Source organism: Mytilus galloprovincialis, chromosome 1 (assembly GCF_965363235.1).
Source record: "Mytilus galloprovincialis chromosome 1, xbMytGall1.hap1.1, whole genome shotgun sequence".
Classification (NCBI taxonomy): domain Eukaryota; kingdom Metazoa; phylum Mollusca; class Bivalvia; order Mytilida; family Mytilidae; genus Mytilus; species Mytilus galloprovincialis.
In genome coordinates, this window is record NC_134838.1 from 116867076 (window position 1) to 116892484 (window position 25409).

At 32.6% G+C, this 25409-nt stretch overlaps 1 protein-coding gene across 5 annotated transcripts in view; it reads left to right on the forward strand.

The window, feature by feature from the left end:
• The first annotated feature begins 70 nt into the window (after nucleotides 1-70).
• LOC143053649 (ELAV-like protein 1) overlaps nucleotides 71-25409 on the forward strand; it is a 36985-nt gene continuing 11646 nt past the window's right edge. For 2 of the 5 annotated variants that reach the window (XM_076226440.1, XM_076226448.1), the window contains exons 1-4: nucleotides 13505-13663; nucleotides 13780-13872; nucleotides 19076-19289; nucleotides 20757-20884. In XM_076226440.1, the coding sequence (XP_076082555.1) occupies nucleotides 13658-13663; nucleotides 13780-13872; nucleotides 19076-19289; nucleotides 20757-20884 (441 nt within the window). In that variant the 5' untranslated portion in view covers nucleotides 13505-13657. Of the gene's footprint in view, nucleotides 316-13504; nucleotides 13664-13779; nucleotides 13873-19075; nucleotides 19290-20756; nucleotides 20885-25409 lie in introns of those variants that run through there. The other 3 variants (XM_076226455.1, XM_076226459.1, XM_076226467.1) reach the window with 2 other exon arrangements.

Sequence of the window (25409 nt, forward strand, 5' to 3'; positions counted from 1 at the left end):
ACGTATTTCATACATTACTGATGCTGAGTGTATCCTTGCATTTGTTTTCATTCCGCTGATGGTTGAAGGTTAGGTTCCGTAGTGGTCTGCATTTTTCTTAGTTCATGGTTTAATTTGTTACATAAGTGGTCTCTTAAAATTGACTAGTAATTTTTATTAAGTGGATGCACTGAATTAGTCCGATTTTTAAATATTCAGTTTACAAGAACCTCATTTGGATTTTATTTTGAACACTGAATTTATCTCTGTTCATTCGAATTCGTCTGCAGTTGAAAGTATTGAGCATTGGAATTAAGAAATAGTTTTATTTGACAGGTAAGCAAAGCAACAACAAAAAAACTGCTTCTTATTAAATTACTTTATACTTGCCGCTATTGATAGTCGTGGTGATGACGACTGAAATATACATCATTGAATCTACATTGCATGTCAAAATTTTTATCAAGACTCAGTTCCATCAAGGAATTCTATACAATTCCTTGGTTCCACTCAGTTCAGCAATTTCGCAGGTGAGTACAGACAATGCGAGTAGGTTCAAATATAGTCTGAGTGTTTGTCACAAATGGTAATTCAAAGTTTTATTCAGAGTCGGTATTGAATTCAATAAACTACATAAACACAAGTTCTAGTGAGCTTTTCAAATCGACTTGAGTAAAGCAATCGCTCGTGTTGGGTTTGATCTGGTTTTATAGCAGTGATATACAACCTTAGATTTTATTTATTTTAGTCCAACTGATAATTAAATTATGACTTCATGAAATGCCATTAATCATGGCAATTTAGTTCTTAGTTGTGAGCAAACATAAGTATAACCTTCCAGATCCTTTCAAGCTAAACAAGCCAGGCATCATCACTATAGTAAGCACACACTCGTCAAAAGGATGCCTCAGTCAATAAATATGTTCCCTCAATTATCACAGTCAGAAATTCAGTTCTATTTATAGTAATTTCATAAGTTTGGATTATATCATATGCGCTTCTGGTCACATTATGTGTTACCCGAATATAACAAAGAAAACAGTCAGTTTGCCACTCTTATGACCGGCCCATCATCAGCGTAAGAATCAATTCTGGAATTGCGCGGATTTCGGGAGAAATATGCATGTGGATTAGTTTCACATTCGTATATTTCCGATTTCAAATGCTTACAGTTAAATTTGGTTGTTCAAAAACGTCATTTGCACCGATTCATTAGAGCTCTTAAATGTTGTGTCCTTATTACCTTAAAAATACCATGCCGACTCGTAAATAAAGCCTATTATCTTTTATATTCATTGTACTAAATTCTGGTCTTGAATTTAAGAGAGAAAGGCTTTTTTTCTATGACCGGCCTGCCTACGACTACATTTGTACGTCACTAGTCAAACAGCGAAGTATATAAAAATGTAAAGTTGCAAGTATTATTTTTCATTTTCCCCAAGGATTTGACCTCTGTAATTCCTGTAATTTTATGTAATATAATAAAAAAAAAAACCCGCACATTAAACGTATGACACATGTGTAGTTACGCATGTTGCGTTAGAGCTTATATTTCCGAGCGCGCGACGCGTGTTTTCACAATCGCCGGACACGATGTATTACAGATATATCCCGTAATAAATTACGCTCACGTTAGCGCTTTTACGAAGAGGAACCGTCGAAATGTATTTATGGCACATTGTTACAGGAGCACTTGTAATGACTTTAACCGCGCGTAACGTAACGCTATACTTTGGTGTTCCATATGTAACGTCACATCCTTGGTAACTTTGTTATGTGTTCTTGTATAGATGTTAATACACGTTCCACATGTTATATTTGTTGTCTTGTAAATGCCTAAGTTATTTCATTGGCGACGAGGATAAAAGAGATGAAAAGTGACTGAGAGAAGATATTTAAAGGCATAACATAAGAAAAGAAAAAGAAAAATGGCTGAAAGAATCACAGTTGTGACAGAAAACAGAAATTTGCGCACTTTACCGTTCTCACCATCGGAGGATCACCTTACTACGGGAAGTCAGTGGGAGGAATGGCTAGAAGGGATTGAAAGAGAATTCCGATATTTTAGAATTACAGAACCTGAAGACAAAAAGGACGCAATGATTATCTATGGAGGTAAGGAAATTTCTAGATTAGAGAAAAGTACACCCGACCCCGTTGATAGACGCATGGATGTTTATGAAAAGCTAAAAAAGAAACTGAATGATTATTTTGCTCCAAAGAAGAATAAACATTATGCAAGATACGTATTTTTGAAAATGAGACCGATTAATGGAGAATCAACAGTGGCATACGCGACACGACTACGAGAGAGAGCTGCTGATTGTGAATTTGAAAATCAAGATGACAGAATTTTAGAACACATTATTCAAACCACAGATAATGAATCGCTAATCAAAAAGACAATTAACAGAAAGTGGACACTTGATCAAATGTTACAGGAAGTACATCAGCTAGAAGATACGACATTGCAGATACATGACATGAGAGATATATACACAGCATCAAGAACCGGAGAAATTGCAAAAGTGACGAATTATGGAGGAAAACAAAGACATTACGGCATGCAAAATAGAGAGGAAACATACACAATGAGAAATGAAAGGAGGAATAAGTGTAACTATTGTGGAAAAATACATTCGTTTGAACAACGTGAAGATTGTGCGGCTTACGGAAAACAGTGTAATAAATGTCATAAATGGAATCATTTTGCTGAAGTTTGCAAATCAAGTATGCAATCTGTATACCAGGACAATGACCAATATAGGAATCAACGATACACTGAACGAAATCAAGGTAAGAACGTTAGAAGAACAATTGAAGAGACAAGCGAAGAAGAATATTCAGATGATGAGTTTTTCGGAAGGACAGTGAATCATTTAGGAGCAGTTAAGAAAATAAATGTAAATAAAATTAAAAACGAAGCAAGAACAGTACTAGTTATGATGAATGATGTAGAAGTGAAAATAGAACCAGACAGTGGAGCCGACGTTAACGTAATGGATGAGTATCAGTACAGAGCGTACACAAACAGAACTAGAGAGGGAGCTGAATTATTAGAAAGCAAAACGAAATTGAGTACTTTGCAAAGCAGTCTAAAAGTAAAAGGAGAATTTATTACAACAGTGAGAAATGCAACTAGAGGAATAAAAACAAAAGTAATTGTGATTCAAGGAAAAACTAATTCACCACCATTGATTGGAAAGAAAACACTTATTGAATTAGGCATGCTACAAATACAAGAAGATGGAACATTAAAAGAGCCAAATGGATTAGGAATTGGAAATGCAAAATTTGAACATAAAATACCAGAGATAAGAAACAAAGCAGCAAGGACTAAATCAAACCACGTAAGGAACAGCAATAAAACAGAAAACATGATCAAGAAGATTACACAAAGAGACAAGAATTCAAGAGCACAAGGAGACAAAGAATACAAACTTCAAAATGTTTCGAATAAACATTCACAGAAAAAGGAGTACCGAGAACATTTATTTAAAATCAGTGACCGTGTTTTATTCAAGAAAGAGAAACGGAATAAATGGTCAACTGCATATGAACTTGAACCGTATATCATATACAAAATATCCGGATCAAGCATAGGAGTTCAGAGAAAGTCAGACGGAAGAAAAGTGTTTCTTGACTCTTCACACTTCAAACTTGCTAATAACATTGACATTCCGCACTCAAATGGTAAGTGGCGAGCCGATAGAATATTGATGCACACTAAACCGAATGGAGACAAACACATGATTGCACCAGGAAGAAGAGAGATGCCGAACCGAACCAAGAGAGCACCAGCTAGATTTAGTGACTTTGTGGTTCGATTTTAAATATGGACTGTAATTATCGAATATGATATCATAAGTGAAATATGGACTGTAATTATCAAAAATAGATATCACAAGTGAAATATGGACTGTTAAATTTAAACTTTTATTTTTGAACATTAATTTATTCAATACCACTTTATTTGAAATGAAGATCAGAACTTTTGAAGAAATGGAGAAATGTAATGACTTTAACCGCGCGTAACGTAACGCTATACTTTGGTGTTCCATATGTAACGTCACATCCTTGGTAACTTTGTTATGTGTTCTTGTATAGATGTTAATACACGTTCCACATGTTATATTTGTTGTCTTGTAAATGCCTAAGTTATTTCAGCACTGGAAGTCGAAAACACCGTAATCATTGACTTTTTAAAGGTAGAATATCATTTCCTAAATGGAAACATCGGCACTTTAGATACGTCTCGCTGTTTTCTCAATCTCATTATTAGACATTAAAATTATGGCCGATGTGGTGATACGCTATACTTCTTTGGGGTGGAGAGTATCCGCCTAGCGAAAACTAGTAACAGCTGACTTTCAGATTCGGGTTGTTCTAAAATATACGCGCATATAAATAAAAAAAATGCTATGAATGATTTCTAATTGTCAATAAGTTGTTGAAATTATTTTTCACTACCATCCCGGGTTGGGATATTCGTGGTAGCATTAAGTTAACTGATATCAGTTACACTAGTTGCTATGCATGGCCGACTTACCGATATATTTTATCATCCTGACATTGTTACCCTTAAAAAAAATGACTCTTGTCTCGAATATTTAAAAAAAAAAGACAATTTAATGTACGTTTCAAAATGGGTCTGAACCTCGGTCGAGACAGATCAAGTTTTTAACATTACAACAAATACTTATAACAGTAAAAGCAAGGTTCATTCATACTTAGAACATATTTTAGTCTGAAATGCAAGAGTTTACAAAAATAAAAAAAAATAAATAAAGGACTGTCCCATCCATTCAAGGTACAGTTTGATAACATTATTTAACAACTTTTGTTATCTGAATATGAAGAAAACGAATATATGTATGATTTATCCTGTTCTGACATATGTATGATAGACTTTTTGTGCCGTGAACACGTGGGAAAATCAACTCTAGTAGTTGGCAGCTTTTTACAACTGGAGTAGTCGGATATTTTCGAAACTGAAAACTTTTGCTCAGTGGTTATCCTTTTGCCATATTTTTTTGGTCTTGTGATTTCTTCCGGCATACATGCAGGTCCCTACTTTACTCGCTCTGTATATTTATTGTCCACAACTATTGTATTCTTTTGTTTATCATGTGAAGAACATATTTACTATATGCTACCTAAAAATGTATAGACATTTCTGACGCATTTTCTAATCTTGTCTGTTGAAATAACTTTTTACATTCTACGGATATGGACAGAGTTAGAAAATGTTTATTGGGAAATCGATAAGTTGAAAAAAATACAGTTAAAATTAGCTAATTCGTAAGTTAGCCCCATGCGTGGAAAAGTCATGAGATGATATGGAAATTATACTTCAAGCGTCAGTAATATCTCGGACGTTTTAGAATATCAACGCCGATTAAATGCTTTTCAGAAGTTATTTATCTTGATGAGTACAAACAAGATCGAACTTTTTTCTTTGTGCATCATCGAAACTACACACTTTTTATAACAAATGATTTTTTAAACTACAACAAAATTGCGTCACTTACCGCATAGAACCGAAAAATGGACCACGATTTTCGGCCAATTTCCTGAATGAAAAACCCGATTTCAAAGAAGTAATTCTTTGACTGATCGCCCTAAATTTGTTTGTACACCTATGAAATGTCTGCTATTGCCGTCTATAATGAAATTGATTCGAAAAATCATTGTTTAAAGCTGCAGTTATTTGGATTGAAGTAGATGTATAAAAACGGCGAATATGTGTCCCCATAGACAAAACATCAGGCAATTTCAAACACCCTTTAATCTAATTTTTCAGATGATTATTTTCAAACAAACAAGTTTTCAAGTTTAAGAATATTTGGCATTTGAAGTTATCTTCGTATAGAAATATCAGTATACTTAAAAAACATATAGACCTGAACATAAACTGTAGAAAACATGAAAAGCTATGGCGAAAATGAGCACCCCACTCTACTCAGCTCTTAATAAAATTGCATATAACTGCTATGTGACGACAAGTCAAATACGTTGACCACGAAAATCAACTGATTGTAAGCCTCCTGCATGTATTTCTTTTTTCGGTGTGTTATCATGATTGCAGCATCTCTGAAAAATTTGAAAATCAGCACGATGCCTTCGCCGGGTCAAAAATTAGCTAACCTCACCCGAAGGTCTATAGTCTGTTAACTATTTTCAAAAACTTTCTCCTCTGAAACTCACGTAACTGGGGCATGTAACTGGGACCAAACATCATCCTTGATATATCTTCAAGTCTTTAGTCTTTAGTAAGTGTCCCAAATGACACTGTAAACACTTGTGTACATTTCCTCTTTTGTAGTTTCTTCACATATGTAATGTTCACTCATGTACTTAATTGAAATTGTGGCTGCTGCTTAAAAAATTTTGACTTAATTTTGATATAGATTTATAGTGTTTTTTGCTGTATAGTGTTTTTGAATCTACCAGACTCCGTTAAATAATTTTCCAGATGGCACAATATCTCATTTCGATTGTCTCTATTAATGTCTTCTTCATCGATTCCTAATAAGGTGTCTAAATCCATGTGTATATTTCCTGTAATAAAGTAAATAGATGTTCTCATCCTCTCTCTAGCCTCCTCATAGTTAGAACAATGTAAAAGGTAGTGTTCTACAGTTTCTGGCTCTCCACAGGAACAGTTTTTGTCTGATGATGGTATAATTTTGGATTTATAATCATTTAGATCACAATAACCTGTTCTCAATGTTTAAAATTCCGACATGGCCATTTTAATCTGATTGCGTCATGGCCGACATGGATAAAATTGAACACAGTGTAAGATGCAAGTGTTGTCTGTTGGTATGTTCGGAATTTTGAGATCTGCATACTGTTACTTAACATCAAAACTGTCAGACGACTTCTGCTCTTAACCTAAATGACAAATTTTACCTTTTCGTTTTTTGCCTATATTATCTTGAAAACTACCCGGCAAAGAAAATGGCATAAAAGATCAACATGACAAGATCTACAAATAGCTTACCATGACCGAAATCGTCAGACGATTCCTTATTGAAGTTATTATCCTAAAAGGGTGAATTTGACCGTTATTATAAGTTATATGGTTCGCTACTGACCCCATACGGATCCATAGAGGGTTAGTAAAAGCCATAGGGGGTGAGGCCGGAGGCCGAGTCCCCTATGAATTTTATTCACCCTCTATGGATCCGTAGGGGGTCAGTAGTTAACCGTATAACGAATTTATCGGACGCTGGACTTTTTCTGCGGTGTTTTGTTGAAAAATAAACAATGAAACACAACAACATTAATAGATGACGTCGCCATTAACGCGCCATGAACCCCATATGAAACTTACTAACCCCATACGGTCTCATAGGGGGTCACCACGTGACGGCGTTTAACCAATCACAACGTGATAATTCATCTGTGGTCCGATAAGGGTTTTTATACGACCGCAAAAAAAAATTTGGGATCGTATAATGGTATGATGTCGTCGTCTACGTCGTCTGCCTCGTCCGCACATTTTGTTTCCGAACAATAACATGGATCTCTATGAAATTAAAAAAGATGGTTCAATACAAAAAGAAAGTTAGGATTGATTTTCGGGATGATTATCCCAACCGTTTAGGAATTAGGGGCCCAAAAGGGGCCAAAAACAAGCATTTTTCTAATTTCATGATTATAACTTGTGTATAAGTATTTCAATTGCTCTGAAATTGTACCACAATGTTTAATACCACAAGAAGCAGGTTTGGATTCATTTTGGAGGTTATGGTGCCCACAGTTTAGGAATTTAAAAGGGCCAAAAACAAGCATTTTTGTAGTTTCTGGACAATAACTTGTGTGTAAGCGTATGGATCTCTCTGAAATTGTATTACAAGTTCCATACTACAAAGGACAGGCTGTGATCGAGTATGGGGATAATTGCTCCAAGGGGGATTCCAAAAGTTTGGGGTCCAATTTTTTTAAGGGATTCAATTTTTTCCCCAAATTTTTGAAAAGTTTCAAGAAGAAATCTTTAATTGCTCAGTATTGCGCAATAGATTTGTGAGATCTTGACATTTGTATCGTGTCAGAAACCTATATATGTAAAAAAAAAAAAAAAAAAAAAAAGAAAATGATCACAATCCAAATTCAGACAGTATCAAGCTTGAATATTGTGTCCAAATTTGCCCCAACTGCTCAGGGTTCAACCTCTGTGGTCGTATCAGACTGCGCTCAGCGAAGCATTTAATTGCCGTTTATAATGGTTCAGTGATTGTTTTATATTTAAAAAAATGTGGGATAGATTATAGAAGTACACATCTGAATATTATTTGGTCACTGCAAAGATGCCAATGCTTACATTAACCATTTATTCATGTTTCAGTATCCACCAAGAGACCTAAGTTCGCGGGAACGTAAACATCTATCGGTCACCGTACGGTCTATACCAATGAAACAACTGTCCACCAAAAGACATAAGTTCGATAAAGTAAACATCTATAGTACTAAGGTCACCGTACGAACTTTACTAATGAAACAACTATCCATCAAAAGGCCTATGATCTAGAACGTAAACGTCTAAATAGGTCACTGTACGGTCTTTTCCAATGAGCAAAACCCATACCTTAAAGCTATAAAACTGACACAAAGAAATTATCAGGGTTAATTATGCTTGTGAGCGCTCGATCCTACCTTAACTCGGGATAGTGGCATAACAGCACAATTTAACAAACAAATTGTCTGAAAAATCAGTTGGAAAAGGCTTGACTCGCACGATACAACAGAAACAACAAAAATGCATGGACCAATCTATGACATCTATAGTACTTCCAGGTACTCAGTGTCAGTTAAAATTTTAAAAAAGTATGTGGTATGATTGGCAATGAGACCACTTTTCACAAGACTTAATATGACACAGAAATTAACAACTATAGGTCACCGTACGGCCTTCAATAATGAGCAAAGTCCATACCGCATAGACAGCTATAAAAGGCCCCGATATGACAAATGTTAATCATTAACAATTCAAACAAGAAACTATCAGCCTAATTGATGTACAAAAAAATTGAACGAAAAACAAATATGTAACACACGCGGCAATAAACAACAACCACTTAATTACAGTCTCCTGACTTGGAACAGGAACGTACATACAGAATATGGCAGGGTCTTACATGTAAGTGGTCCCTTAACCTGGGACAGTGGTGTAACAGAAAAGCATAACAACGGTCTATAAAAATCAGTTGAAAACTGCTCATGATGCTGATGGATAACAATTGAAATACAACTTACGACAACTTACGTGGCCGGGTATTTGTACATCCCAACAACAAAAAGACACTAAGTACAGATCTGAAACTTGCAGTTACTGACAGCAAGTTCGAAGCCAATTTCAACTAATAAATAAACCATTTGTTCCCAGACTATGATATATATAGCAATAGCAGCATCATTTAAATGATTAAGTTTTAATCCGCCGACCGCCCTAAACAGCCCGTCAGTCTGAGAAAAGCCTGGCCTTGTGCAAACCAAAATATAAGCATTAACAGAATGTATAGGCTTTGTCGATCTTGAGACAGTTCAGTGACAATTACTAGTATTTTGCGTGCATGTATATATAACAATCCCAGGGGGGGGGGGGCAGGCCCCCCCCTTTCGTGGGAAAAATTTGGTTGATTATATAGGGAATCATTGAAGCATGACTAGAGCGGCCCCCTTAGGAAAAGTTCTGGATCCGCCACTGAAAGATCGTATAACAATACACTATACATGTTTGAATTATCAAATACAACAATTAATATTCAAAGATTGTAATTTCAATAACTTTTGAAAATCAGTTTGCACCAAAATCTTTTCCAATTACTAGTCCGTAGACTAATTATGATTCCAACGATCTCTTATCATATGTTTCTTAACAAAATTTTGCAACAACTTACTAATCCGAATAAAATATGACCAGACTAGTGGCTTACAATGCAAACTGGAAAATATATGTATTCAAATGATCAATATATGTTGACCTGTAAACTTCTGAAACGATCTGAATTATACGAAATTATTAAAAGTATTTTAACTGCTCAGACCTTTTTACATAAGAGTGGCAAATATATAAGTTTATTTTTAAGAAAATTTACCTGCCGCCGGATATTACCAACTGCGATGTAAAGTTCCCATGTAATGTTTGCTTTCCACGAAAAATGTGAATTTGCATGCATAGTCTTGCACACCTTCCAGCCGTCCTTGGACTAAGAATTCGAAAATAAGGTCTTGTGAACAATTGTTAGGGTAGTTAGAATTTCCTTGGGAATGTAAATGATATTGATGTGGGCATAAATGATACGGTTCTGATCAGATTTCAATAAAACTTATTACGAAGACTCCTTTTTTTTTTTTGAAACACGCTTTTGTCGTGCGCTGACATTTTTAAAATTATAAAGATGTAAATAAAATAAAACCAGATGTGAATCCAGGGTTTTAAAGGATTTTTTTAAAGGGGTGCATGAATCTGACAGCAACAAGACAACGTTGATGTCAGAGTTAAGATTTTAAAAAAGTATTTACCATAAATTAACTCCATAAGGGCAGCTGTTTTGTCTTGTCTTGTTTACGTACATGTATACATAAATCATAATTTTGTCTTGACCATGATGTAATGCACGGTAGTCTGTTCCTTAAGTTTGCGTAACCATTTGAGTACTGCAGAAAATGCGTTACCCAAAATTTTCAGCAAATGTTTTAGGATAGACATGACACTGCCATGATTTCGGGAAAGTAAAGAGGTTTATAACTCAACTACATATGTTTTTCTAACAAAATAACAATATATGGTAGGAGTTAAAACCCGACATCAAACCAAGTCAACTTACTTTCAAAGTGTGAAACAATCAGCTTTTGCAAAAATACTGTTTTTCGTTTCAGTTTAGAAATCATAATATTTACCATTAAAAATACTAATAAAATAAAAAACAATATATGTATCTGATGTAAAAAAAAAAAAATAAAATCTTTAAAATAAATTGGTATTGCAGAAAAAAATCGAATTCGAAAATGACGGGACTCTTAACCGTTTTTGATAAAATTAAAGCGTTAAAACTCCAATACGAACGATATGAGTCGAAAGAAGATAATTAAATACATGTCGAGTTATAAAACATGAAAAAAAGTAAAAAAATATCTCTCAAACTATCTATAATTATTGTTTTACATTGTCATATCGGGGCCTTTTATAGCTGACTATGCAGTATGGGCTTTGCTCATTGTTTAAGGCCGTACGGTGACCTATAGCTGTTAATGTCTGTGTCATTTTGGTATCTTGTGGACAGTTGTCTCATGGGTAATCATACCACATATTCTTTTTTTATATAATGTCCACTTTGTGTGAGGTTTTTGATATCTCATATAATTGCTTAAACAGGGACAGAAGGAGAATAGACAAACATGTCTATGATCAGTCCACTTGTCCATTTGGCCGGATTAAGTTACACTTGAGTTTGTGTTTAAGTAACCATTTTTTTTCGGACAGCTGAAAATGAATAACAACTACATGCCACTGGTGGATGATTGACAACGGAAAATACATTCGAGTCCACCAGAGCGTGCATCGACTATATATATATATATATATATATATATATGTTCAAGAATTGTATTTTATTGAATATTATATATTTTGTACAGAATTATTTATTTTCTTTAACTTGTCAAAATGATAGTTTATTAAGAATAAAGATGTATATCATGAGAATGTTTCTCTTTTACCGACCACGAAAATTGAACTCAAAATATATTAATTATAATGCAATTTTGAAGAAGAAGAAAACATTTTGTTTGTCCATTACTTTTGGAACACGAAATTTATTTTCTCCTTTTGCAATATAAATGTTAAAATAATTCTTTAACGTACACATCAAGTCTGAAAAAGGTACAACCAAAACTCATTTTGTATATATACCTGGATATTGTTATATTTTTTTATACGATCGATTAAGTCTGGTTCAGTGTACCTTAAGAGCCCAGAGCAAACAGCAAAATGATAGTTTAGGAACGTAGACATACATCAATTATGTGTCTCGGTAGGGCGACAATTATATCGTAATCAAGGAACACAGAATACTTGCAACTTTAAGACAACGAAATAAATGGTATTTCTAAAATGTTGAAACTCTAAACAGGTATCGTCATTTCGTCGGTGATTGTATATTTATGGGCATACACCATTTCACTTATGTCTACCAACTTCTCTTGTAGTTTCCAAATTATAATATTTCTTAACATCTGAAACTGAATCTGACAGCGTATAATATTATTTAAGCCAGTATAATATATATGTCGACCAAGAAGCACTTAAATAACCACGGACATAACCAAATTTTGTGAAGAATCTCCTAGGCCAGTGGGGTGAACTCATGAATTTCTTCACATTTAATCAGCTTCAAATGTATTAATGACAATGGTTTCAAAGATAAGTCAGAATGTTGCTCCCATAGACTCAATGTAAAAAAAAAAAAAACATAAAATAAAAAAAATCCCTACCTACCCTAACTTTTTTTCAGATGTAACTGGAACCACACATACTTTTTTATTTGGCCTTATTGTAACTATTAAAGGATGCAGCTCTTAAACAAGGTCTTATAAATTCACAGGCAGCTCAGTGAGCTTGGTTAAAATTGGATGAATTCTAAAAACGAGGACTAATATTTCATTTACACCACTGCTAGACTTGCCAACTACACGTAGTTAAAAATATGTGAACCCATCTGTCGGTTGTGTGGCTTCATTTTGAAGTATACTTCTGTAAGGAAATATCATGGGGACGTATTCTACTTTCCCCTATCCCTAGAATTCTTTGCATATATGTAGTTTTTCTAGCAAATTGAAAAATTGAAGGAAGTTATGCCAAATATGCAGTTTCGTATCGCTAAGCAGGAAAGCAATTTATATAAGTTGCAATCGAATCCTTTCTAAACCATGCATGAAACTTATAAACATGTAATATTGCTATAAAAAAGTTGGACAGTTTATTCGTTGTTAAATATTTTAGTTGATTTGTCCGTTACTTCAATTGCATCATCGAAACAAATTCCTTTTCTGTCTTTTGCAACTGTGTCAGCCCTGGGACTAATACTTTTATCTATAAGTCCTAATTCGGCTCTTTGTCGGGTTTTGGGTTAGTTCTGACTTTTCATTATTTGACTATTACCTGAGGTATTTACTAAGAATTGTGTGTAAATATACCAATAGACAAAAGAATAACATCTGTTCTTTTTTTACAAAATCGAAAATTCTTTTGTGACTCGTGTCGATCTGTTATTAGGTAAACAAATTATACATTTCTCGCTGAATCCAGTAACGAACATATTTAATGTAAGAAATTGAATAAATATCGACAATTTAGCAACGAACATCGATTTTTCTACTCTTATGAGAATAAATAATGCAAGTTCTATTTTCTTTGGCTACTGAATGAACTGTAATGAAGCGGCACGTGCCATTGTAGTTACGATTGCTCTGATTGGTTAGAATATGACAGCTGGAGGTGGCGATAATTTGATGCAAATATTTACTCGGGGGTCACAATCTGTTGTTCTACCGTTACACGGAGCACAAACGTTGGAATATAACAGCTTTGTGTGTAGCGGTTTACGTTTTTCTTTTGTTTGTTTCAGTTTTAAGTTTATTTTTTACTTGTTTGTGACCGTTTTTATCTCAAATGCAGGTAAGCATCAAATGATATTATTTATAGTAGAATATTTCTAGTAATTATTGATCGTATTTTTAGTTTTCTCAATTAAATTATTCGCACTGCATATTGATTTTTTCTTCCATTTTAAGATTCTGAAACTAGAAGAACCATCAACGACAAGAACAAAGACAACCAATATGATTTCCTTCAATATGATGACCCTGCAGCAGCAACAGAAAATTGTAAGTAATCTAACATACCGATATGTGTATTTTTATAAATTTACAATAAATGTACTCAATGAACTGATTTATTACCATAAGTTATTAATTATTATTTAAATAGTTAGGGAGGTTAGAGACGTATGTATATGTCCCTGGTGAGGTTACAAAATTTTAAGTCAATAAGAAGTTCATGAAGGCCATGAAGGCAAGAGTTTCATATTATTTAATGTCAAATTGTTCATCAATGAGATATATCAAATCAAATGATCCATTTAATAGAAGGACATACTTTAAGAATTTTGGTGGTCAGTTATTAATTATTTAAATGAATTTTGATTAGCACCAATCCGTTATTACATCTGGTCATTATTGTAAGCAGTTATAGACTAGGACATATGTCCTACCAGACTTAATTACTATTTTATGTGTGATCTACAAGAGAAATACATATGTTCCTACATTTTATGTCAGTTATAATTGTTATTCTTCATCATCAACACATTGAGTAATTCAGTTTGTGTATTTTGACGGTTTATGACCAAGTTCATTTTAGTGATGAGAATGGGGTAATTGGAATTTCTCAGTAATTAGTTCATGCATTTGGATAATTATGAGTCATGTTTGAAGAATAATTTAGTTTTTGTTATGTACTAGATCATAAGAAATTAGAGACATATTAACTCTTTGGTCATGTTGTTGTTTATGCTGAAAAAAGGACATTTATTTTTACTATTTTAATCCACTCATGGGGGCATCTTTTTTAAGCATGAGAATAGCAAAAGCTCACATTAAATGAATTTGCTATATTTGGATAATATGAAGTTTACTCCTCAAAAGAAACCTGTATATATTGTCAGATATTTTAATAAAAATTTACATTAAAGTTGAGTACACATTTGTTTTTCTGTTGCTCCCTTTTTCACATGGTGATACATATTTTTGTTATTCCTTATGGGATTAGAAATTTAGAGCTGTTTTTCTCATTAGGTTATTTAGCTTTTAAAAAAACCTATAAACTAGTCTAGTAATCAAAATAGGGATTAACATGGGTTAAATGTCCTCTTAATTCAGACATATGTCTGGTGTACTGTTACCTTTCTGTTGTAATATTTTCCTCTGTGTAACTGTCTTTCATATTGCAGTGTCCTCTGGTTAAGTGTCTTCATATTCATATTTCATGAACATGAATGCACATTTTACAGAGGACACAGAATTATATGTACTTTGAAACATAAGCGAAATGATTTAGAGAGGCAAGGAATAGGTAGTTTGAAGGTAGAAATAGATATAACGCCTCCGGGTGCAGGAATTTCTCGCTGCATTGAAGACCTATTAGTGACCTTCTGCTGTTGTCTGTTCAATGGTCGAGTTGTTGTCTCGTCTGTTCAATGGTCGAGTTGTTGTCTCTTTGATACATTCCCCATTTCCATTCTCAATTTTATAAATGTGTAAGCCTACTTGCTGTACCTTCCATGGATGAGCCATTCATTACACATTTTTTTAATTGATAAAATTTAGAAAATGAATGTGATTGATTGTTATGTGCTTTAACAATATTTTACTGGTGATTTCACAATTCATGTTGAATAAAATTACATACTGATATTTGATTGCATTTATAAGTTTGAAACAAGGGGGCATCAGAATATATTAACGCATTGTCAGCATAGTGCACATTTATATGCATTCCTCGATAACAACGGTTATAAGTGTGAGATATTAGAAAATCAAGGGAAAGAATGTTTTCAAACATGAAATAAACATCTGCCAAATCATATCATGCTGATCGGATGCTAGAATTCTCTATCTCTATAGAAACATAATATCATTTCCACATTTCCTTGATTTTTAGGGAAGATATTTTTGAAAATAGATAGATATGAATTAATGTTATCTTGTATAAACCTCGTATAAACGTAAAGGTTTTAGGTGGGGCTTTCCAATTACTGCTTTATTATATTGATCTACCAAGGTGCCAATAGATTTTTTGAAGATTTGAAAGATTAATTTTATACATCAATACAGACACATATCAGTGGCGGATCCAGGGGGGGGGTTCCGGGGGTGCGCACCCCCCCTTTATTTTTGCCGATCAATGCATTTGTATCGGGACATATGTTTTGCACCCCCTGCACCCCCCCTTTGCCCTGGGTTAGCACCCCCCCTTTCGAAAATTCCTGCATCCGCCCCTGCATATTTGGAAATTTCAATGCAGACACATCCTTTCTTAATCTCTAGAGAAAATATTTACAATACCCAATAGTATTTTTAAATAAAAATTCCCATTACCTTGTGATGATGATTGTGATATTAGACATTTTCATTCTTTAAACCTCTCTTTTGTTAAACAAAACATAGCAGGAGAACTTGGTAAAGCTAAGCTACAAGACTCATTCAAATCTCTAGGGATTTTCAAAATCTTAACTGATAATCTGATCATTTTGAAAATATTTTGGAGAATCTATTGGTGGCTGGTCCAGTTCTTTTTTGTTTGTTTGTTCGGAAGGCTTCAGCTGTAAGGCTTTTGTTAAACTGCTAATATGTTGTACCTTAGTAGAGCCAAAGACCAGGGTTTCATATAGTAATTACACTCATTGATCTTAATTAGGGTTTAAGTTCCACTCTTTTTATATATAGTTTGTATAAAATAGGTTCAGAATAAAACTTGTTTTACCTCTTACTTACTATTATTTTAAAGTAAATTAATATTACCTTAATTAGACACATATTTCCCCTGTTTTATAAAACTTGTTATGATGCTACATGCTAGTGCTATATATATTTCTTAATACTCCATGGATAGAAAATCTTAGAGCATTATTATAACATAACCAGAATTTAGAAATATAATCACTAAAACATGCTATATACATTCCTTTTTACTCCATCGATAGTGTAACAGAATTTAGAAATATAATCACTTTTCAGTGGTTCTTTCATGTTTTACATTAACAATCTCCAGGGCAATGACAGGACTATGTTATTGGTAACAAAATGTACATAAGGTGAAATTGTCACAGAATAGAAGTTCCTTCATAATATAAGTTCCAAAAGGAAGAAATATTCTGGAATATTATTTCCACAGGAATAAATATTACAGTATAAGTTCCTAACGGAATAAATGGTATAGAATATTTGTTCCAACAGGAATAGGTATTATGACATTGTTTATAACAAAGTTTCCAGTGGAACTTCTGTTAGGCGGAACAAATATACGTTGAAATAATAATCTCATATTAATCCATAAGAAATGATCTCCATTCAAATTTGGTTTAGATATTGGAATATTTTTTAACTTTAGTTTATAGATCTTTTATAAATTAAAGGCTTATGTATAAGAAACAAGATATTTTTGAAGGTACCTAAATTCATTTAACACTATGTTTGCCATGTGGAATCCTTCTGTCTTGGTTGTTATGACCCTAGTTTGCTCTGATAATTGGCTGTACTAGATGCAGTAGCTTATTATATTTTTGCTCTGTGATTTGAAAAAGATACAGACATAATGAGATACAAAGTTTTTGCCAAAAACTGAAATAAGTTAGACTATCATTACAGACATGCCAAAGATTGTTTGTAAGAACTGTTTTGACCCAATCAAACTCCTTATCTAAATATGATACTTATGTTTTGGTATAATCAGTCATCACTTGTTGACCATCTGTATATATATTTGTTACACAGTTGATAAGTGTTATCATTACTGTAGAATATAGCTGATAATCATCAGATACCACACTGTCTGTGATAATGTGTAATGATGAAGAGGCCTCAAGTGTAGGAATCTATACTATAATTTCATCTTCAAAAAATTTACAAGAAAATCTTGGTTAATTTGTAAAGCATGGTTGTGTAATTACAGAATAGTTGGGCATACTTTACTTTTTTTCCTTAGAAACATGGTATTCTGTACATTATTTAAGATGCAAGGGATAATTACAAATTGCCAGAATAATGCATTTAAATATTTACTCTCAGACACAACTTTAAGTTAATTAGTAATAGTGTAAAGAGGATAACAGGAATCTATAAAACTACAAGACATTTGAAGGTTTAAAAAATAACTGTTGATTAATACTGGAAAATTTTGGTACCATCTTATTTTCCCTAAAGTTGTAATATTAAATCTCAGATCTTGTAGTTTATAATTTGTGTTTTCATATAGCTTTATTCACAATTTAAAAAAGGTGTCTATTTTGAAAAATGAATTTAAAAACAGAAATAAAAACTTCTTGAACAAAATTTAACTAATGGTCCCATTAACAGTATTTTTAGGGGATGTGTTTTTGTGAGATGGAAGTTTTTATTTTTCTTGTTTACTAGTTTTAATTCATCAGTCTGGATATTTCATTTCCAACCTCACTCTACCCAAAACCAATTTTTCACATCTTATAAAGTGCATATATACACTACATATAATTACACAAAGTCTACTGAAGAATTGATTAATTGACCGATGGATGATTCTTATGTCTAACAGTCAGCAATGATGTGAAGTAGCAATGAATGAAAGGCAATGGCTGATGGGCATTACGGTTTTAGCACCTCTTATAATGGTGTGAAAGTGATAATGGTACAAACATGTCGGCTAAGTGCTTTATGGTGTTACAGATAACAGGATTATCTTCCATCTTATTGCTCTCCAACAGACTTTATCTCCCATTATTTGAAGAATGCATGTATTATGTAATGACTTGTCTGTCTGTCAATACACATTCATTTTCATATGATACACAATCTGTAATTGCTACTATATCAGGTAACAAATAAATTTGCTAAAATTCTTCCCAACATCAATTGCTTGTTCACTTTAATATATAAAAAAAGCCAAGGTTTACTTTTGTTTACACTCACTAACGACAGTTTCAGAGTAAAACAGGAATTAACATCTATAACTCCCCTAAAAAGGCAATGCAGCAGCATTTCAATGAAACTGTGTGGGGTTCAGAGAATCTTTTTTACCTTATAGCATTGTACACCTGTCATAAATTTTATTCTAATGACATTTTGGAGTTTACGACAGCAACTTGGATTTTGACATCAACATAAAGGGGGTTGGGTTGTTAGTTACTCATGTGCTCTGTCTTTCTTTGCTCTTTGTATTGTACATATTGTCTGTATGGTTGAATGTTTCCTTCCCTTTTTGTAAGAACCTAGTTCAAATCATCACATATTTAAATCTATAAGAGTAGTGTAATTATGCAATGATATATTTTTTCAGATGGAACATGCTATTCCTCTTGTGCAGCCACCTCAGACACAAAATGGCACCACATCACCAGCCTCTATTGAATCACAGGGGGATGAGAACTGTAGCAAGACCAACCTCATAGTCAATTACTTACCACAAACCATGACTCAAGAGGAGATCAGGGCATTGTTCTCTAGTATAGGAGAGGTGGAGAGTTGTAAACTTATCCGTGACAAACCAACTGGTAAGTTAATTATAATTTATCTCTTTTATTACCTGCCGAATGTAAAGCATTTAACTTCTAACAGTCAATCAACACTATTTTTACTTCTGAGAAGCAGCTAAATTTATATTTGTTATTACACACACTTTAGTGTTTAAACGTTTCTTTCAAGTTTTCGGACTTTTATATTTTATTTTGAAAGCATTCTATTTTTACTTATTATCTGATTCGTTGTTGATAGATAATAAGTATTCATGTAAAACCTTTTTTATTTTTTAAACCTACACTGGACAGCCCTATAGCCCTAGGATTCATTGGAAAAAAAAGAAAGTAACAAATTGTGGCATATTTTTACATATGTAGTTAATATTGTCATACTTACTTCTCAAACCTTTTTAGTAGTATTCAAAAGAACATTTACTGTTTTTAACTGCAACATATGTAATGAACTTTGGCTATTTTCAATTATTGATAAAAAAAAAAAATATATTTGAATTGTTATTTTTTTACAGAAAGAAACCTTTTGGAATCTCCGAGTACATTTGCATGTAAGGATTGTCTTTAAACATCCTTTAAAATATCCATTTTGTTTATATGCACATTTTTGGTATACAGTACCTCCAAATTATATGTATTTTGGGATTAATTCTACTTGAACTTCAAAACTATATGTGACATGCATAATCATTAATTAGGAAAAATGTTATTTAAGTACAAGTTTTATCATTATTTTCAAATTGAAAAAATAAATCAAAAACCGATTATAATCAATTCGTTTTTGTTTAGCTGATTCCCTACATTCCTATCAATTGTAGTCCCCTTACATTTTATGTTTTTACTGACTGGTCAAATGTTAAATCTTACTTTCATTTCTAAAATATTTTTTTTGTCTGTAATTATATGCGGTATGATAGTATGGTGCAGCAGTTAATTTCGGCCCTTTTGACTTCATAATTTAATGTTATTTCTATAACAGTTTTAATGATTATATTAGGTTTAGGAAACTATTTGGGTACAAGGCAATTTTAAAAGTCATGCTTTCATATTAATTGATAGATTGTTCGCAACATCTATAACTGCATATGCTCTCTGTGACAATGTTACAACAATGTTTAGTACTATTTAAATCAAAACAAACCAAAAGAATTATTAAATTGGTAAATTTTAGCTTTTAGCATTAATAGGTAATTTTAAAAACCTGGTTTTACAGATTGGGGATAGCATATTTCTGCACAATTATGCTAAAGGTGGTTTTGTCAACACCATTAAAACTACAAAAAGAGTTTTAGTATTAAGTCTTTAAATGCATCATATGAAATAAGTTTAAAGAGCAGTAAATGTTCGTTATGAGCAACAAAAATAAAGTGACAAAAAACAAGTAATTACAAACTATGCCATAAAACAGATTGTTATTTTCTTTTTTCCTCCTCCTCCTTGATTTGTTTTACTTTTCTTATGTATACTGACTTTATTGTTCTACAATTTCAGGGGACGTTAAATCTTTGATTTCAGGTCAAAGTCTGGGATATGGATTTGTAAATTACAAGTTAGCTAGGGATGCAGAGAAGGCCATTCACACACTCAATGGTCTCAGACTTCAGAATAAAACCATTAAGGTAGGGGGACAATGGTTTCAATGATAACCTGCTAACACCTTAGGCATACTCAGGTTTTTTTCAAAGTTCTCTCAAAGATTTACTTTTATCTTTATTTCTTCATTTTATGCAGAGGTAGACTTAGTAAATGACTGCTTTAGATAACATTTTTGAAAAGTTTTCATAGAACATAAACTATCATTCTGTATTTGCCTGCCTTTAGAATTGGGGTTGTAGCCTGAACTCTTATAGCTTTTTGCATATATAGTAAAACCTTGATTTGGTATTTGGAACTTCATTCAGCAACCTGACAGTAGAAACAAGATTGAGCAAAGCTTTATTTCAATGATAAACCTTTTTTATGCCCCACCTACGATAGTAGAGGGGCATTATGTTTTCTGGTCTGTGCGTCCGTTCGTCCGTTCGTTCGTCCGTTCGTTCGTCCGTCTGTCCCGCTTCAGGTTAAAGTTTTTGGTCGAGGTAGTTTTTGATGAAGTTGAAGTCCAATCGACTTCAAACTTGGTACACATGTTCCCTATGATATGATCTTTCTAATTTTAATGCCAAATTAGAGATTTTACCCCAATTTTACGGTTCACTGATAGAAAATGATAGTGCAAATTTCAGGTTAAAGTTTTTGGCTTCAGGTTAAAGTTTTTGGTCAAGGTAGTTTTTGATGAAGTTGAAGTCCAATCAACTTGAAACTTAGTATACATGTGCCCTATGATATGATCTTTCTAATTTAAATGCCAAATTAGAGTTTTGACCCCAATTTTACGGTTCACTGAACATAGAAAATGATAGTGCAAATTTCAGGTTAAAGTTTTTGGCTTCAGGTTAAAGTTTTTGGTCAAGGTAGTTTTTGATGAAGTTTAAGTCCAATCAACTTGAAACTTAGTATACATGTGCCCTATGATATGATCTTTCTAATTTAAATGCCAAATTAGAGTTTTGACCCCAATTTTACGGTTCACTGAACATAGAAAATGATAGTGCAAATTTCAGGTTAAAGTTTTTGGCTTCAGGTTAAAGTTTTTGGTCAAGGTAGTTTTTGATGAAGTTTAAGTCCAATCAACTTGAAACTTAGTATACATGTGCCCTATGATATGATCTTTCTAATTTAAATGCCAAATTAGAGTTTTGACCCCAATTTTACGGTTCACTGAACATAGAAAATGATAGTGCAAATTTCAGGTTAAAGTTTTTGGTCAAGGTAGTTTTTGATAAAGTAGAAGTCCAATCAACTTGAAACTTAGTATACATGTTCCCTTTGATAAGATCATTCTAATTTTAATGCCAAATTAGAGAATTTATTCCAATTTCACAGTCCTTTAAACATAGAAAATGATAGTGTGAGTGGGGCATCCGTGTACTGTGGACACATTCTTGTTTTTTTTTTTAATTTTCATGAAATTCTGTAAAAATTTGATACAATTATGACTCAGAACACTTAACTCTCCTTGAATCATTGAATTGCATTATTTTGTGTTCAGTCACTAAGTTATATTACATCTCTCAATCGTTACTGAAATATGTTACAAGATATTTCATCACATTAATAAGAAAAATAACAAAGTAATGTATACCATATGTTACACAAGAAAGACAGCAAATCTATAGTCCTGAATTTCCCCATACATTTTTTTTTGTGCTGTTAGGGTGACAGATGTGTCAAAAACAATGGGACATAGAAAAATCAATCACATGTTAGATTCACGATTACTTATTGTTAAATTTAATCAAATTCAGCAAGTATCCATCTTTTGAATTAAACTTAACATTGAAGTTTGTGTATTGATAAATATTTATAGTATGTAAAATTGTAACCCCTACGTAATTGATTAAATTCAGCTTTTAGGGGAAATGGTTCTTTTATTAAAGATGTATGTTTTTCTTATACTAAAGAAAATAATGAGAATAATAAAAGAGAATGGAAAGTAATTTATATGCTATCTTTATGAGACTAAACTTAATCTTGAAGGCTATAAGAAAATGTAATCAAATAATGGAAATCTCCCCCATTACTGTATCAATTGGAAGATATACTTAGCTCAGTCTTGTTTCTTGTTTCCATGGAGATGAATATTAATATTTTTTTGTCTGTCGTTTTGTACAATTCTCGAGAGGTTCTCTAAATTATTATTTGTGTAACATATAGATTGATCTGTAACTAATGACAGATGTGGTTTAATATGTAATTAACTTGCTATTGTCTGACAGTTTTCCTCCACAATCATAATTTGTCTAATATTGTCTTTACTTTTTATTGAATAGAAATTTGGTGTGCTATTTTCTTCTACTTATTACATGTATAGTTTTTATATCCAGAAATAGATTTATATATGTTTTTAAGATGGAAAAACCCACCATATGGTTCCATATAACCAACAAAAATCTTTGAACTGTCAGCAATTTTTATGAAATTTTCTATATCAAAGATCAAATATGTGAGATCAAACAAGAAGCAAACTTATATTATTTAACTGCATGTTAATGATGTGACTGGTGTATGCATTAAATCAGTATTTACTAATGAACTGCAGCCTGAATATGATATAGCTACGTTTCTCTAATTAGTGGTATATAGTCCAATTCCTGCATTAAATTGTGTGCAAATTGGCTTGATGCATAATGACTTAATAGTATGATGTAACATGATGGTAATATCAAGGTGGAATAACAGAGTGCACCCCATCAACAGACAAGACTCACATCTTATTAATTTTGGTTCTGGCTTTATTTTCATTTCTTTAGTTATTTATTTTGGTTTATGATTTTGATTTATAGGTTATTTTATTATTGTGATATATTATAAATGGTTTGGGCAGTATTAAAACAGACATTCTAACATGTCTTAGAACAGCAATTATACAACCCAATTAATTTCTAGAAACCTGATTTTCTCACTGATTTTTACCTTTTTTCTTTTTGTGGTACAATCTGTTGATCAAGCAAGCCAAGACATTAATTGAAGTTATTATTTATACAAAATTTAATAATATATAATTTGTTGTCTAACATGGTGCTAATTAATGCAAAAGTGAATCTTTTCCAATAGTAAATTCTTTTATTCAAAATGGAAGAAATACACTAGTGATTAAATTCTATGACACATTTTTACCTATAGTATCATTTCCGACTAGTGTGCGGAAGAAAAACAAGTGCACCTTATGTACAGGATTTTCTAAAATCTGAAACTATGCTTACATAAAATTACTTCTCCCTGTCAATCAAGGCATATGTAGCAGTACAGACAAAAAATTTGAATATATAAGAAGACAGCTGATTAATACGGGGAAAATATTCATTCTAGATAACTATATTTTCCTTTGGGAATATGTTCTCATCAAAATCCTTTGTATTCACAGAATTTTTATTGGAGTATCTGATGATATCTAGAAATACTAGTTTGAAAATGCAAATCATGTAAAATAACAAAATCTTAAGAATTTACTTGAAAAACATGACAGAAAATGTTATAAGTGATTTTTCATATCTAAAAAAGGCATTAAGATAAAAATTATCAGTCATTTGATTATTTCATTGCGCTGTTAAAGCTATAACTTTAGATCAACATTTTTGTTGAACAGCTGTGAGAAATATTGCTTTGTTTGTATAGAATTTAAATGTCTCAAAAGAGACTGATGGGTTCAGTTTTAAATCCTTGATAAAAATTACATCTAACCAGCTGTCATATGGTCAATTGAAGTCAGACTGTAAGCTGTTATTTTGGCTTGAATATGTAACCTTTTGAGTTCAAAGCTACAAAGCTGAGGTCATTTGGAACTAAATACAACAACAAAAAATATATATTCATTGCTTCCATTTGAAAGCGTTATAAATTATAAAAAAAATGTAGGGGTGCACAGGAAAAAGGGTCCAAAGAGTTTTAGAGGGAGGGATGTCATTAATAAATTTTTTAGGGGGCTGTCAGAGGGCAAAAGCGGTAAATAAATCTCTGTTATGTTTTACAATATGTCTCATAATTGACCGAGCTACTTGAATGATGCAGAAAGGTATAAAAGGCTGAAATCTTCTTCATAAATAGCACTTTCATGTAATGGCTTTAAATTATGAACTGTGTTCATACTACAATAAAGAGGGACTTTTTATCTGTTTTTTTAAGTTCAGTTTCGAAATACAATAGCACTGTTTTTTGTAATTTAAGAATTGTATATAACCTTATACTTTGTATGAGTTTGTAAGTCTATGAAGATACTAGTAAAATAAAACCAAGGAGACAAGGTGATGGCTTTTCCTTTAAATACATATAGCAAACTGTAATGATTTAGCAGTAAAACTGTAACGGATAATTGATTTTGACTACAAGTGGAAGTCAGAATGACGTCTTTGAATCATGACTTGCATTGAATAGCAATGTCTTTATTTCAATTAAAGCCTGCTAGATGAATTGCACCAATTAAGTGCAATGGTTATCAGATTCAGACTGAAACATGTCTTGTAATGTTATCAGTGGATGAAATGAAAACACTAAATGCAAAAGATTTATTTTCACAGAAGTTGTACAAATGACCTTTCCTCCTTC